Genomic DNA, 15,935 nt, shown 5'->3' with positions numbered 1-15,935 from the left:
AATAAAGTAAAACTTCCATTCGGCTGGTTAAGCCGCAAAAATCGATAATTAATTAATTTAATTATATCACTGACACGTTATCCTCCTAGAGGAAGTCAACAGTTGCTGCTTGCTGTTGCTTTCGCAGAGTCCAGAAGGGATGAAAGCAACACCAGGGTTGCATTAATCGAGGCACCAATGGAAGAAGTGTTTCCGGGATTACTTCTCCAGTTTCCTCCAGAGGATGATGAAGTGGAAGTAGTTCGATGGCGATGATCGGATGGACGTAAAGCTTCTTAGCTGCATTGCTTTCCTCGGATGGGACGGGCGCTTTCATTGATTAGTGAATTCTGCCACCGGTGGCCGTGGTTTGACTTCGGCCGTCTTGGTGCAGGACGACCTATCCGATGGCTGTTTTATAGCTTATGACGTGCTCGCAGTTTTTATTATTTACATCGTCTACCTCGCTGTTGCTTCCGGTAGACTGCTGCGCTTCCGAGGCACGATTGTCCTTCGTTTTCAGCACTCCTTCTATCACCATTTCCAAATAGGTTACACAACGATAATTGTTTCTGTCAGGCTTTATCCGATTCTGCTGTTTTACCTGAATCTTCGTTCCGCCCAAGTCGTTGCGCTGGCTCATACAGCGGCTGATCAGGGTCTTTCAGGAAGATCTTTCTGATAACTATTTCGCCGGAGCCTAGCCCGGAGCTGAGGGAGGGTCTGGCAATTGACATCGTTCTTTCCGGCTTAGGTGGCGAGGGAGTAGCACTATGTAGCACCAGCACTAAAGACTAATCGTAGCACCTTCAACTCATCCTTTTTCGCCATTCGGTCCATGGTAATGTTGGACAGGATTTCGGCGGTTACAGGCTCCGGAGAAAATGTACCTGGTCCTGCGCTGCTGCTCGTACCCGGTAGCTGCTGCCTATTCCGTTCAGCACTGCGACGATAAACATTGTCTGAAAATGTAAATATAAACATCGGCAGACCAGTGACGCCAGTAAAATAAAATAGAATCATGGTGCTACAATTGAAAGGTGTCGAAAAGGTGTCAGAAGGTGTTTTAGGTGTGTGAAATAGGTGTTTCACACAAGGTGTCAGAGTTTCCAACCCCTTGGACGCGACCCAACTCGCGACGTTTTTTAATCATGTCAAAAGTAGTGCGCATCCTTCCCGTTGTTGTCAGCAACACAGCGCACTAGATGCGAAACAGTTGCGACACTTGTGGACCAAGAAAATGGCAATTTTTGATTGAATGTCGGTCATGATTCCAACCGGATAGACAATATAAAACGCGGAAATTCAATATCTCTGTACAAGTGTAAGCAGGCCAGCATTCGTGCAGAAAACACTGTTGTACACTACTCGAGTATAGCTGCTCGAATGATTTTGCATAGTTTTATCGGTTTTATCATTTGTGCCGACACACCCTGTAAAGAGTTCATTATACACAAACTGTCATGAAACAAATGAACACAAACAAAACGGATGCATCTTCTGCTGATTTGCAGCAGCTGGCTGCAGTCTACTTTTGCTGATTCTTTGCACTCTCCAAAAAGTTTGTTTCGAAAGTGAAAATTCTTCGTTCATGTAGTGCAAAAGGACACACCCGAGCATGGAATTCTACTCCACCATTTGTCGGCTGTGCGAATCGCCGGGTCAAGCCGGTAGCACCTGGATCGAGCTGTACGCCAATAGTGAAGATCTGCCGCAGAAGATCCGGGCGTGTGCCAACGTTATGGTAAGCGATTATTTTGGAGGAATCTATTACCGGTTTCTGGTATTCATGCGTGATTAATCCTTCCAGATCGACGAGCACGACCAACTTCCGCAGCGCATCTGCAACCGATGCCACCAGGCGGTGGAACAGGCGTACAGTTTCCGGCTGCAGTGCGAGATAACGGACGCCAAGCTGCGGCATGAAGTTGCCTTCATTAGACAGAGCGATTGCGTGGGAAAGGCGGAGGTGGCGCCGTTTGACTACGGCCATTTCCTGGAGGCACGGGATCAGCCCAAGACGGATGTGGTGGCGGCTTTGGGTGCCGAGAAGGTTTATGTGAAAACCGAACCGGAGGAGGGGCAGCCGGAGGAGGAGGTGGAACTGGATGTTCCGCTGATCGATGCCTTCAATGTGGAGACGGAGCTGAGGGAGGACAGCGAGTCGGAGAAGGAAGCCGAGGCGGATGCCGGGAAGAAAGATGCTGGGAAGGATGAAGCTAAATCAGGCGGTTCGGAAAGTGAAGATGACTCCGACTGGTTCGACAAAGCCATTTCCGGTCCTCCGCGAGAGAAAAAGAAAAGAAACAGATCCAGCAACATGTGCGACATCTGTGGAGAGAAGTTTGTCCGAAAGTACGATTTGTATACACACAAAAAAGCCGCTCACGGTAAGACCCAATACCAGTGTAAGGAGTGCAACAAGTGTTTCTCGAGAAGATCCCGCCTGGAAGATCACGAAATCCTACATACCGGCATCCGGCAGTTTGAATGTCCGGAATGCGACAAAAAGTATGCTACCCAGTCGGGGCTGAGGACCCATATAGAGGATGTGCACACGGAAAACCTCCCGTTCGTGTGCGACAAATGTGGCAAGGGTTTCTCCAAGGAGGGCAAACTGCGGTATCACTATGCGGTTCATATCGAAACGCGCGACTTCATATGTGACATCTGCGAGAAGGGTTTCAAGACGCCGGCCCATCTGAATTTGCACAAAAGCACTCATCTGCCGCAGGATAAGAAGCGGAAACGGAAGACAAGGGATCGACGGAAGACTTGCGTATGTCCTTTTTGCGGGAAGATTTCCACCACGATCAATACGCATACCATGCACCTGCGGACACATACGGGTAAGTGATTCTTATGTTTCAAATATGTAGGTATAGCTTGATTTACGGCTACATCTAAATGGCCGTTAGCCCAGCAAAAATGTTCTTTCCTCAAGATTTTTCCAAGTGTGATCCAAGTGAAAATGTCCACTGTAAATGAACCAGGTGATCGTGAAGCACTCAGTAGTCTCCCGTATGTCACGCGACCGGGATATCTGGCCAACCTGGAAGTTTGCCTTGGGGACTTTCCGGGAGCTGGAGGATTTGTGGGAGCTAGTCAAGCCAGTGACGATTGGGCATGGATCGATGCCAGCTATCGACGAGCGAAAGTTTCGAGAAGCTCGTGCAAACATCATGTTGCTGCTGGACCCCGTAAACTACGTACGCTCATGTGATGCGTGGATGAAATTGGAGGCTGAGTTCGAGGATACCAGACTGACTCGGCGGCTCGGTCTTCTGCGTAATCTTCACGACCAACCTTGCGACATGTGGCATCGTGGACGTAGCTGATCAATTTTACCGCACACCAGCTACGTGGAGTTAGATTTGATCCTAAGAAGAGTGGCTCGACAATCTACCCCTTGCAGGGCTTCCAGAAGGGTACAAACCGATAGAAAACTCCGGTCTGGGTATAAGCGGGGACAGTATCACAACCAAGCTCCTTCAAGAGGTCAAATTCACGGAGGATAAAACCGCTTTCGTAGGACGGAAGCGCTTCTCCCTTCTGTACAGTTCTGGCTACAGATGATTGTGTGAGCGGTGCAAGCAGGTACTACAGGAGGAGATAAAATATCTAAGCTACGTGTTGAATGATAATGGGTGGAAAATTGGGTACACCCTATAAGTTACTTCTCTCAGAAATTATCGCAATGAAGAACCGTGCAGAGATCATCCAGCGATACCACGACGAGCCTACCGCAGGACATCTAGGATTCCACAAAAGGCTGGACAGGGTTCAATCGCAGTTCTACTGGCCAAAGATGAGGAAAAACATTGGACACTACGTTAGAAGCTGGGGAGTATGCATAACAAGCAAAACGCCAAATACCACCATGATGCCGGACATGGGATTCCCGAAACCTGCTAGAATACCGTGGGAACTAGTGTCGGTCCTCTGACACGCTCGTGGTGGATTGGATAACAAAGTACGTGGTTGCTCATCCCATACGCAGCGCAGACTCTGGAAAGATGGTGGAATTCCTAGTGCAGCAAGTCCCAGAATCATTCTATCGGATAAGGGGAGACAATTTGAATCGATCGCTTTCAAATCACTGCTCTCGCGGCATAAGATCACGCATATGAAGACAGCATTCTTTTCGCCAATGGTGAACAATGCGGAGCGTGTCAACCGGGTGCTGATCACTTGCGTACGAGCTCTACTGGACGATAACTATGCTGGATGGGATGATAATCTGGCGGCGATTAACAGCGCTAAGCATCAAGTGACAGGAGTCAGTCCGCATTTCGCCAACTTCGGGAGAGATCTACTGCTACACCCAGATTTGTACGCTCAAGAAGACCTCAACACATCAGAAGATCCAAAGGTGGCACAGAACATGCGGCTATCGACAGTGATGATGATACAAGAGTTCGTGCTGCAGCGAATAAGGAGGAACCATAGGAATAGACCAAACAACGATACAATCTGCGGACAAGACAGGTAGACTTCAAGAGAGGAGACATCGTTTGGAGATGCACGTTTGCCCAATCTTCCAAGGCAGATCACGTCAACAAGAAACTGGATGCGAAGTTCGTGGCAGCAATGGTGAAACAGATTCTGGGAAAAAAGATCTATATGCTGGAGGACATTGCTGATGGCAAGGCAGGCCGTTATTATGCAAAATACATCAAGGCAGATTAAGCAAAAATGGTTCAGCTATGTCCACAGGCAAATCCTGTCAACGATGAGCACTATGCTCCGGAAATCCGTGCCTAGCGGGAAAACGGCATTCAGGTCAAGTGTGATGAGCAAAAACTTCTATATAACTACCTCTTCCCTTCGACAGTTTCGTCAGCTATGTAAGCAGCCTTGTTGCAGACTACGAGGTTCATCACGAAGAGAAGAAGATACGCACTGCGGTCACAACAGTTAGAATACATCATTGCGGTCATCGCACGCTTCCGTCGCGCCAGGACGTAGATCGCTCGCCGTTCGCGAAACGGGAGAAATCGCACCTTGCAGTTCTGGAAACGGCGTGCAGGGGACTCGCCAATGTTCCAGATAGTGTCTTGGGTAGGAGGAATGGAGACCCGGGGTCGGCGACCAACAATCAGTTCGGTGCGGAGCATGGCGCGGAGTTGATGTTTACGGCCACTACCAGGCGCAGCGGGGTATCATCTGGAGATGTTGGGGGGAGTGTTGGAGCGTGACGACAAAGAAAATCCTACAGAGGGCATGGGAGATTGGGACCCTGAAAGCTTATAGTGAGTAGGGAGGCTCCAAATACCAGCATGCGAAGCGGCAAGAAGATGTAGCAGAAAATCATTGAAGGCTTCAATTACCAGCATGCAGAAAACAGAGGCAACCAGTGACAGTCTACAAAGGCAATGTACAGACCCTGAAAGTGGAGTCCAAATAGGACGGCACCGAACACCATGATTCAGAAGCTATGAACAACACCAGTAACAAGGAGTTCGGCTCACAGAAAACACTCACGGAGGAAGCAACGAAATGTTACGTAATCCCGCAAATCTGTCAAATAAAGGGCTTCTTAGCACCTCGTAGTGTTCGGGCGTTTGCATGGCATTATCATCCCGGGCAACTTGGAATTGTGAACCCTATTCCTGGACCCATGCAAATCGAGGGCGAGTAAATGCGCTCTTTCCCGAACTAACTACTCAAGCTATGCATTTGACTTAGCGACTATGTCACAAAGGCACGAAAACAGGCAGTAAAAGGAATTCGACCAACGATGTCTCAGCCTTAAATAATTTAGCCAAACAATCGTATTCCTCTATGTTATTTGTTATTTGTAAGATTTTCCTAGTTTTTGTTGCAACTAGAGATAATCTGTTCGAATGTCTCGCTGTGGGACAGCTAGCATAGAGATGATGGACAAGAACTCCTCTAGAGACCATTTTTCAAGACTTCGTTGTCGTCTGAACAATTTGTCTAACAGGACTCGCTGTCGTTCGTAGAATAGTATGAGTTTTGGATTTAGTGTTCCCCCGCTGGCAAGTGCTGAGACTTGCGTTATTTAGTTTGGATTTTGAATCGTTTAGTATGTCTGGGGTCTCCAGTTAGCCTAGTGGTTAAGGCTTTGGATCGCCAATCCGGAGACGGCGGGTTCGATTCCCGTTCCGGTCGGGAAAATTTTCTCGACTCCCTGGGCATAATGTATCATTGTACTTGCCTCACAATATACAAATTCATGCAATGGCAGGCAAAGAAAGCCCTTCAATTAATAACTGTTGAAGTGCTCAAAGAACACTAAGTTGAAGCGAGGCAGGCCAAGTCCCAGTGGGGACGTCGAGCCATTAAGAAGAAGAAGAAAATGTCTGTGAAAACTAAGCAAACCGATCAGTTCAATCTCTAGAAAACTTCTTAATGGAAGTGGAAGTTAAGAATTTTTCATGAATCGCCGTAATTCATGAAAATTCAATCCCTACAGTGAAGTTGTGTAACGTTCGCTTGTACCGTGAGGTCGCCATTCACCGCTCATGCCCCATTCACCGCTCATTTTGGGTCAATCATACAAAAATGATCAAATGTTAGTAAAGTATCGTGACAAAAGTGAATGTAACATGCTGCCACAATAAAAAACTATCATTTCACCAAGTTTTTATATGGGTGTACCTGAAATCATGTTCTCAAAAAATATTTCTCACACTGCGCTGCAGGACAATATGGGAGCTGTTTAGGGCAAACAGCGGAAAAAATATCCAACAGGTAAAACCCGTTAAAGATTCCATTTTGACAAAACAGGATAAACTGAACGTCATGAATCATCAATACATTGGTAAATAAAAGTTATTTCGTTTTTATAAATGAACAGTTTCTGTGATTCAATGGAAAAATAATCCAATGAGCGGTGAATGGATCCATTATGAGCGGTGAATGGATGCATGAGCGGTAATAGGAACCAAGAGATTACACATTTGAATTTTTATTTTTTCGGCTGTAACCATATTTTACAATCGTTTTATATTTTTTCTATAATAACAACATCATTGTTGAGTTGTTAACGTAAATTAAAGTGCAATATTCGCAAACGTCGATTTTTAATGTCATGTACTTTACGAAAATGCCGTTAAATGAGCGGTGAATGGCGACCTCACGGTATTATGTTGGGTTGCACTTAAAGCTTCAGCACTTTTCACACCCTACCGCATATTTGCACAAATCAAGTGATGTTTGTCACGACCAGTAGAACCAACATCAAAAACGTACCGCCTTCCGCTCTGGAGGTGGAACAAAAAGTGAACCATCGGCAGACATAGTTCAATCGTTCGCGGGTGCTGTCGCGTCGTCTGGCCAGTGAGGTCGCGTGATTGATAACTCGGTCAGCAGTGATCGAAGTGATCATCACATCGTCGGTTGCACGGCGGGCCAAGAAGAGCAGATTCGTTCACCTGGGTTGGTGAAATCACATCTCATTCGCTAAAGGAAATCTCTTCCGAAAAGAAGCACCGACATAGGATACGGGATCACACGAAACGTGGCTGATTGGAGGATCAGTAAATCCAGAACCAAAGAACTGTGCAGCACGAACGCAGAGGCTGGAGCCGGCCAAGAAATACCAAAATCCGCGTGGATCATTGACTCCACAGTGGTGTGGAGAGTCCACACCACTGGGACGCATACCAACTTCGTGCAACTGCTCCGTGTAACATTTGGCATCCACGCGTGAGGACACCGCGGGCGCGAGAAAGGCTTGCGGGCGGCGCCAGGAAGCTTTCCGTTATCTTCGCTTTTCGTTCCATCACGGAAAAAAAACCAGCCCCGATCTGTCCGTGCACCGAATCATATGAGCAATAACGCCATCAGACGGCGCCGAGCCCACAACGAAGGTGGTGTCGCGGGACAAGACGCTCCCCGTGGAAAGATTCAGCGACCAGTGCTAGCCCTCCGGCGGCAACGGACCTGGCAGAGAAGATCACTGTGAGTGCGTTCCAAGCATGCGCATGCGAGAGGAAAAGATCGTAGTTAGGGTAGCCAGGAAAAGTTAAAAGGGTTCGGTCAACCCGCTAGGTAGATAGGAGGATAAGTAGAGTACCTACCTACCACAAGCTGCAACTGGGATCAAGGACGGGCTACAAAATAGTTCGTTGATGCTGACTGGGCAGGAAACTATCGCGCTCGGAAATCGAAATCCGGTCACCTGCTATTACCTATTTGACGGCGGCGTCGTTGCGTGGGGATCCTGAAATCAAAATTGGATGGCACTGAGTTTCACCCAAGCGGAATTCGTTGCTTTATCCGAAGGATGCCAAGGGTTTCGCTGGACCAGAGATTACTTGATGAGATTGGAGAGGTTCAGCGTTTAACAATAGTGCTCGAAAACAACCATAGCTGTATCAAGTTTGTGGAGAGCAACAAAATCGAGCGGGGCAGCCAAGCGTCGTACAGCGGGTATAGCAAGCATATCGAAACCAAGTACATCGTCGTTCGTGATCTGCAAGAGAAAAAGATCATCAGTCTCTAGGCTATAGTCCGACGGAATCGATGCTTGCGGATATTTTGACAAAATCTCTTCAGCGAGTTCGATTAGTGAAGTTGCGTTGAAAGATCGGATTGCATCCGAATCTGTTCGAGGAGAAGTGTCGGCACGAGAAGCATTCCGGAGTAGTCACAGAGTCGGCGCGTTATCGAGCAACCGAAGGGCTCACGGCGTGGCTTCTGGTCCAGCGATGGCGAACCGGACTCGATGTTGTCCAGGGGAAAAATGACGGAAAACTGACGTTGATCGACAAAGTCTCGAATATGGTGATGCCAATTTAAGATAGACTAGAATGGTGGTTTGTGGAGAAGATTCTGAACTACAAGCGTAGTCGGTCGATGACGGCATGGCCGCCCTTTGTCCGGACCGAGAAGGAAATCTCTCCTTGGAGTTTAAGACCTTTTACCCGATGGCTGCTTTCTGTTGATTACGTAAAAAACACTTACGTAATGAATGGACAGCCCCCAAGAGCTTTCCCCTCTTTGGTGGTTATGGTCCACAGCAGGAGGAACAATGACGGTCGACTGTTAGATTTGGGCACCTTACGGAAACCCAGATCGTGGCGTGCACTGACGATCCTTTGACGTGCCAACCAGAAGGCTAATTATATAAACGGTATAGGGTAAAAGCTCCCTTAGTGGAGGTAGTACCAATAGTGGTGGTATAGCCAATTTAGCACTATTTCGACCAAAAAGCTTGCAAATGACATTTTTAATAGATGCATCATAACTCATTAATAACATTAATTCAGTTTTGTGTTCAGGATTTGCCGAAAAACCTATTTTAAACAATTATTTTCCTTAATTTTTTTGCTCCTTTGCACCTATAGTGGAGGTAGTGTTCCCATAGTGGTGGGTCCCATAAGAATTCAATGGGATGCGCCACTATAGGAACCAAAGTTAAATTTTACCTCCATTATAGGAACCGTGTACCTATAGTTGGTGCAAGTGATTTATTAGCAAAAACTGAAAGAAACAATAGTTTGTACATTTTTCCTAGCAAATTTTGATGAAAAACTACCGATTAACGTTTTCAGACTTTTTATTTTGTGGTGTTATCAATTTTATTCAATTATTTTACAACGAAGAGCTACTAATAGCACCACTATTGGTACATTTACCCTATAAAAAAGATCTTATCGCAGGACAATTCAGGATCAATCTTGATCCATCTGGTATCTGAGAGTCTAGTTACCTGAGTTCAGGATAAGGGAACGAAAGAGATAGCTCTCAGTGAATTACCTTGGAAGTATTCATAAAACCGTCTACCCTCGTTCGTTTGACCGCATGTAATCTGAACACTTTTTAGTTTGACCCCCTCTAATCTGCACATCGTTCAAACTAAAAATGGTTCAAACGTCATTCTGCTAATGGAACGGTGTGAAACGGAACGCAGAACCAAAACAATAAAACACCAAATCAGGTTGCCAGTAGTGTGTTTTTCGATGCTAACAGAGTTGCTAGACGTTCAAATTAAAAATGAACCCCGTTGGTTTGCATGAGGTGCCGTTCAAACGAACGGGGGTAGACGGAACACAGAGTACTTCAGAAGCAGGCTTGTCCCAGTTGGGACGTTATGCCAAGAAGAAGGAGAAGGCGTCTGATTTACACTTGCCTTAAAGTGAACGATGGCCACCCATCGAAAGTCTTTCGACTGCCTGTGACTTTATTCGCGCCATGTTTAGCTGTAAGTCATAGTTGTAACCCAGTGGTCTTCTGGTTCTGTTTTTTTTTTTCGCATAACTGATAGAAGTAGGGAACCCACACACCAATGTTTTTGGAATGCTTCCAGCACAAAAAAAAAATCAGCAAAAGAAATTGCTGACTTTCAGCAACATTTTTGCTGAATTTCAGCACAACGTTGCTGATAAACTGTCAAATTGCTGGATGGCTCAACAAGTTGAAGAATAATTGCTGATACTCAGTAATTCGTATTGCTGAATGAAATCAGCACAAAAAAAATCAGCAAAGTTTGCTGAATAGGGGGTTGTGGGGCAAGATGGCCACCCTAAGCTTAGGCGCCTTGGGAGCATATACTTTCATTAAAATATGGCTATTTAACACTCATTTCCTTTGTTTCATGTCTTTTCTATCTTCTTAACACAAAAAGGCATTTTATTTTGCACTATGAATGGAAAATAAATTCATTTGAAAAATACTACTTCCGACATAGAATTTTTGCCATATGGGGCAAGATGGCCACAGAGCTAAATTTTTACAATTACTGTGCTTCAATCCCTAAGAAACATTCAATAAACCAAGGTCGAATCATCCGTAACGCTTTGCCTACAGATGGTGTGGTATTTGCTAAAAGTTTCTTTATGATAATGTTTGAAATAAAATTGATAGAAATTTCTTTGAAATTGTTCTAGGATTTCAGGCCAAACATATCTAAAGGTCCTATCTGCAGAAGAGAGGCTCTCTTTGGTTTACCTCTCTTTTGTTAATATCTCAGCTGTTTATTTGAATTATGATTGTCTCCTTGCATGGAGCGATGGTCAAAATAATCGTCTTTTGATTTGTACTTCAAAAGTAGTTGAAAAGTGTACCATTACATTGCAATCATTGAAAGAGAAAGTGAACAAAGAGAGCCTCTCAAATGCAGATAGGACCCATTGAAATGTTTGGCCTGATTTGGTCTATTCTTTCAACAAACTTGTGTCTCGAAACGATTTATCTGCACATACATTAGTATTCTTTTCATGCATTATACTGTAATTCAACGTCTTGTAACGAACCCTCTTATGGCGGTTTTAGCTATGATATTCCATCCCTGCGCCAAAATATTCAACGAAACCAATCACCTTTCAACAGGAAATAACTTTAAAGTTGTTCTGAGGTATCATCTCCATCGCAGTTAATTTTAACTGTTACAACTAATATGAAAAAGCAATTTTCTGTGGTTTTGCAGTATCTCTAAACATCAATTAGGGGTGATCGGGGCAATATGGGCCACCTGAGGAAATCGTTCTGAAATGCACAGAAAAACTCAATAAATAATTATTTTAATGTAATTGAACCATGCTTAGGAGTGTTTCCCTTCATATTGCGTCGATAAGTTATGAAAACAACTTTTTGTTAATTGTTGGGAAATACTTTTGAAAACCATTGATTTTCATGTGTTTCCCAGCTATACGGGGCAATATGAGCCACCATTTAAAACCTGTTTGTTTTTTTTGGACAATGTTTCGTAAGGAGTGAGAAACCCCGTAACGTGGGTAGATCACCTTTGAATGGTGCGTTGCGGTGTAAGATCTACCAAATCAAATTTTGATCTTGATATTTACCGAATTTTTTTAATAATCCAAGATCAAAATTTGATGCTCTTTCCCTTGTGTTTTGTAGTATTTGTGTTTCAATGTACTACTAATTAACATTTTATTTCAGCAGGATTCAGGTAAATGTATCGTACGATATAAATAATATTTTAAAAATATGTAACTGTGGCGAGCGTATCACTAATATGTAGCTTATTTGACGTACGATGTTAATATTATTTTATATTTCAGAATATCAATCGAAGAATCTAGTAATTCAACCAAATGCCAACAAGATGACGGATGAATTGGGCAGACAACTGATTCGAAGCAGTCTAACAATGGTGTGCCTGAACGTTAACCAAGCGTATCCTTTGGAGTTTACCCTTCCACTAACAACACCCAAATTCCCGTGACACCTAGGCCTGAGAGATCGTAGAGTTGTCTACATTTTTCATAGGTGTCCAAAACTAACCATCCTTTCCCATTCCTCAGCAGTCGCAAGGACGTGGCCAGGACAGTGCTCGACCATTGGAGGATTGCGTCAGTTTTGTCTAAGAGTCAGAGATTAGTCCCAAATCTTTGTGCTTTGTTTCGGACGGGAAGGAGGCAACCCTCATAGAAGCGGTCTAGGACTGTACCACCTACGAATTTGTGCGACTCGCTTAATGCTAATGCTAATGCTAATGCTAATGCTAATGTTTCGTAAGGAGTGAGAAATAGAAAAATATGATTATTTAACAACAATTCAGTGTATTTTATACAAATTCGATTGTTTTCGTTTAAAAAAAAAAACCATAAGCAGATTTCATCGCATTTTACTATTAAATGCAATATCTCATTCAACATAGGCACATGTTTCCATCACAGCCATGAATCCAAGAATGGCAACGATGGCATTGGTTCCATCTCTCACACTCCGAGGATGGACGGGCGAGGGGAGACACAGTAAGGGAGCACTTACAAATTACGTAGCATTTTTGGCCAATTTTCTATACTCCCTCCCTTGCTCCCTCCCCACTCGTAATTTGTTTTCCCATACCTAATACATGGCTCGTAGTAATATCAAGAACTCCCCCCTTCCCCCTCCAATGCTACGTCATTTATGAACGATTCCTAAAACAACCTTCCTTGGCCGTTGCCAAAGAGGATATCGTTCCAAGCGAAGACCGCTAATATCCGCTTTCATTGAACTTCTCAGATTGGGAGGTAATATGTGTCTTGGCGGTGTTCAGGCTGCTATGTGATCAATTTTTTCGTTCCGATCGCCGCTTGTAACCTCACACCAGTAATGAATTATGTTTTTGCAGATAATATTCATGTTTTGACAGCAAAATTTTGAGGTTAGGTTACAAAATAAAACCGATCATGTTGGTCCGAGCAGGTATGACCATATTGCCCCGTAGAGACTAGTTTCGGAAAATTCTTGTTTTGTTGTAATTTTAGTTTCGAAAAAATGCAGACTTGTCCACAAACTGCTCAGTAATAGTAGCAGTATCAACTGTAATGGAATATTTACCTGGGCAGTAGGGAGTTATCTGTTAAAAGCTTATTTTGGAGTTTTAAATCTTATAACATTTCTACGTTCGTAGCAAAAAAATTAAATTTTCATTAATATTTGCATTTCAGAATCGAATTTTGGTACGGCTTTTACAGTGAGACATGATTGAAGCATTCTATAAAAGATCCTAAGGCTTTGAACAGAACAAAACTTGATAATAAGGCCAAATTCAGGGTGGCTCATATTGCCCCGTATGGTCATATTGCCCCTACTACCCCTACAGTTTTGAGGCTGCTTTAGATAGGTTTTTGGATGGCGACACAGGCCTTACTATAGGTGGCCATCTTGCCCCGAATGATTACGATCAGGGTTGGTAACCATCTGTTTCGTCACCGACCAACGACGAAAAATTGAAAAAGTTCGTCAGCAAATAAAATTCCATCACGTGCATCATCATCAGCGACCGACAAAGAAACTACGACTAAGAGAACCGAAAATAAAACAGGGAGCTTCAGTTTTCGTCATTCTCTTTTGTCTCCTTTTGCAACGACACGTTTTCGTCACATGGCATCCGATTCCAGACGAAAGGCGAACCAGTCAAGCTTTTATTGACGATTTAGCCTCGGTCATTCGCAGCTGTTGATTTAGCTCTGATGGTAGCTTGTTGTGCTGCCAATCCGAAGGTTTTTGGTTCGATACCAGATGAAGACGTGTTTCATTTTTGCATTTTTTTTTTCTGATCAGCCATTCTCGTGACACTGATTATTTGTTCGCCTGCCCTGTTCGGTGCAAGCCACTCAACGAAAATGCCAATAAAGAGAAACGGCAAAACTTTTTCGTCGCGACCAGCAAACTGACTGACGGTGTATGAAGAAAAATATTCAAGAGCTGCTGACTCAGTGACGCAAACTTTTTATTACCCGTTGTCGTCAGCAGTGTACGCAAAATATGGCACCGCAAGCGAAAAATAGGCAACAAAGAAGGCACGGCAACAACGCTTTGTTTTTTCGTTAGCAGATAATGACAAAATCGCTCCCGAGTTTGTTCACAACAAAAACGGTAGGAATATTTATCACGTTCTATTCACATCGTGATTTTCTCATTGTTTTACAGCTGAAACTCGACTTTGAGGATGGCAAGAGTCTTAATTCGTCCAAATGCTCATGAATTCGATGATGTGGGTCGAAAATTTCAGCAGAAAAGCCGAAATATTGGCACACGCACGGCAAGCGATATTTGTTTTATTGCTCTCATCGCTTGACATGCGTTTGTTGCGGAGTGCCTTTGTTACCGACATGTACCGCTTAGGACAAAGCGTTTGTTTTTTGGCGTGATCCGTTTTTCGTACTCTGGTCGTCAGTGATTGTGCTTCAGCTACGATGACTATTAGCAACCCTGATTACGATACGTTTAAATTTTTTTATATGGCATAATTAATTTAAAACATGGAAATTTTATTGTCGAGGTTTAACAACAGTCACATATAGACACCATTCAAATCAAAAAATAATTTTTAAAACGATGTTATTTCAATACTAATCCTTAAAATCAGATGACCTAATACTATAAGAAAACACTGTTTTTGAACACTCAAACTTCAAACACTATTTTATAGCAGATTTTTCAAACTAATAGTAACCTTTTCGTACATTATAAACATGAAGCATTGTTTATAATCACAACCCATGCAGACAATATTTTTGTGCTGCGAATTAATGCTTAAAACACAGGGTGGCCATCTTGCCCCACAACACCCTACCAACAAAAAAATTGCAGTGCAGCAAGGATGGGACTGATACGCTATTACAGCGCGCGTTCGCTCGTTGCAACATGTTTACAATGCAACGAGCGAATGCCATTCGCTAATTGCAACGTCACATCGAAATGCATTGACAGGATGACTGTCAGCACAAATTTGACACTTGATTGCTTTTTAATTGCAAAAACGTGTCAAACTTTGCAATTAGCAAAATTGCAACTAAAAAGCGTTTGCAACGAGCGAACGGCCACTGAGTTCCTCGTAGCTGCTTCACCGTCTCCGAAAGCGAGATTTTAATGGGGAAGGAGGGGGTTCAGGAATCTTCTTTAGGATACCAAGATAATGAGCTACTAGCTACATATAACAAAAACCTTTTTTCATCTAAACTATCAACAGAACATGTATGAACATTTATTTCGAATCACAGTTATTCTTATGTACTAATCGCTAAATATTTCCACTTCCAGGTGAGCAACGCTACGAGTGTCACATCTGCTTCAAGCGATTCACCTCGTCCGGATCGCACAAAAAGCACCTGCGGGTCCATTCCGGCGAGAAACCGTACGTGTGCCAGTACTGCCAGAAGCCGTTCCGCCAGAAGCACCACATGGACACGCACATCCGGGGGGTTCACACCAATGAGAAGCCCTACCAGTGCAAGTACTGCCCGCGGGCCTTCGCCACCCTAGGGAATATGCGACTGCACGAGAAGAGTCACGGTGAACCGGCTTCCGTTGTAAAACCGGGACAGGAGGGTGGGTTTCCGGATGGCAGTTCCATACACAGTCCGGCGTCGCAGTCTTCGTCCGTGATGATGATTAGCAGTAATACGCAGTCGCCGATGATGAATCCGGGCATCATGATTCCTCCAACCACGTCCGGGTTCAATCTGTACTTTACCAATGCAACTCAATAAGGTAGGCTCTGCTGATATCAATCCGGACAACAAATG

General features: G+C 44.1%; 1 protein-coding gene across 1 annotated transcript; it reads left to right on the top strand.

Moving 5' to 3' along the window:
- The first annotated feature begins 1,316 nt into the window (after positions 1-1,316).
- Positions 1,317-15,899, top strand: LOC109422040 (zinc finger protein 391). The gene is made up of 3 exons (XM_019696677.3): positions 1,317-1,723; positions 1,790-2,828; positions 15,451-15,899. The coding sequence occupies exons 1-3, from the start codon at positions 1,598-1,600 to the stop codon at positions 15,897-15,899; spliced, it is 1,614 nt and encodes a 537-aa protein (XP_019552222.3). The 5' UTR covers positions 1,317-1,597.
- Positions 15,900-15,935: the final 36 nt, after the last annotated feature.

Source organism: Aedes albopictus, chromosome 1 (assembly GCF_035046485.1).
Source record: "Aedes albopictus strain Foshan chromosome 1, AalbF5, whole genome shotgun sequence".
Classification (NCBI taxonomy): domain Eukaryota; kingdom Metazoa; phylum Arthropoda; class Insecta; order Diptera; family Culicidae; genus Aedes; species Aedes albopictus.
The sequence above is the reverse complement of the archived record's forward strand: the minus strand, read 5'-3'. Positions and strand labels throughout refer to the sequence as shown.

Excerpts from the sequence above, each read along its gene's own strand:
- LOC109422040 (XM_019696677.3), top strand. The coding sequence starts at position 1,598 with ATGGAATTCTACTCCACCATTTGTCGGCTGTGCGAATCGCCGGGTCAA. Across the intron at positions 1,724-1,789 it reads GGGCGTGTGCCAACGTTATG|ATCGACGAGCACGACCAACT; the intron begins GTAAGCGATTAT and ends TAATCCTTCCAG. Across the intron at positions 2,829-15,450 it reads GCACCTGCGGACACATACGG|GTGAGCAACGCTACGAGTGT; the intron begins GTAAGTGATTCT and ends TTCCACTTCCAG.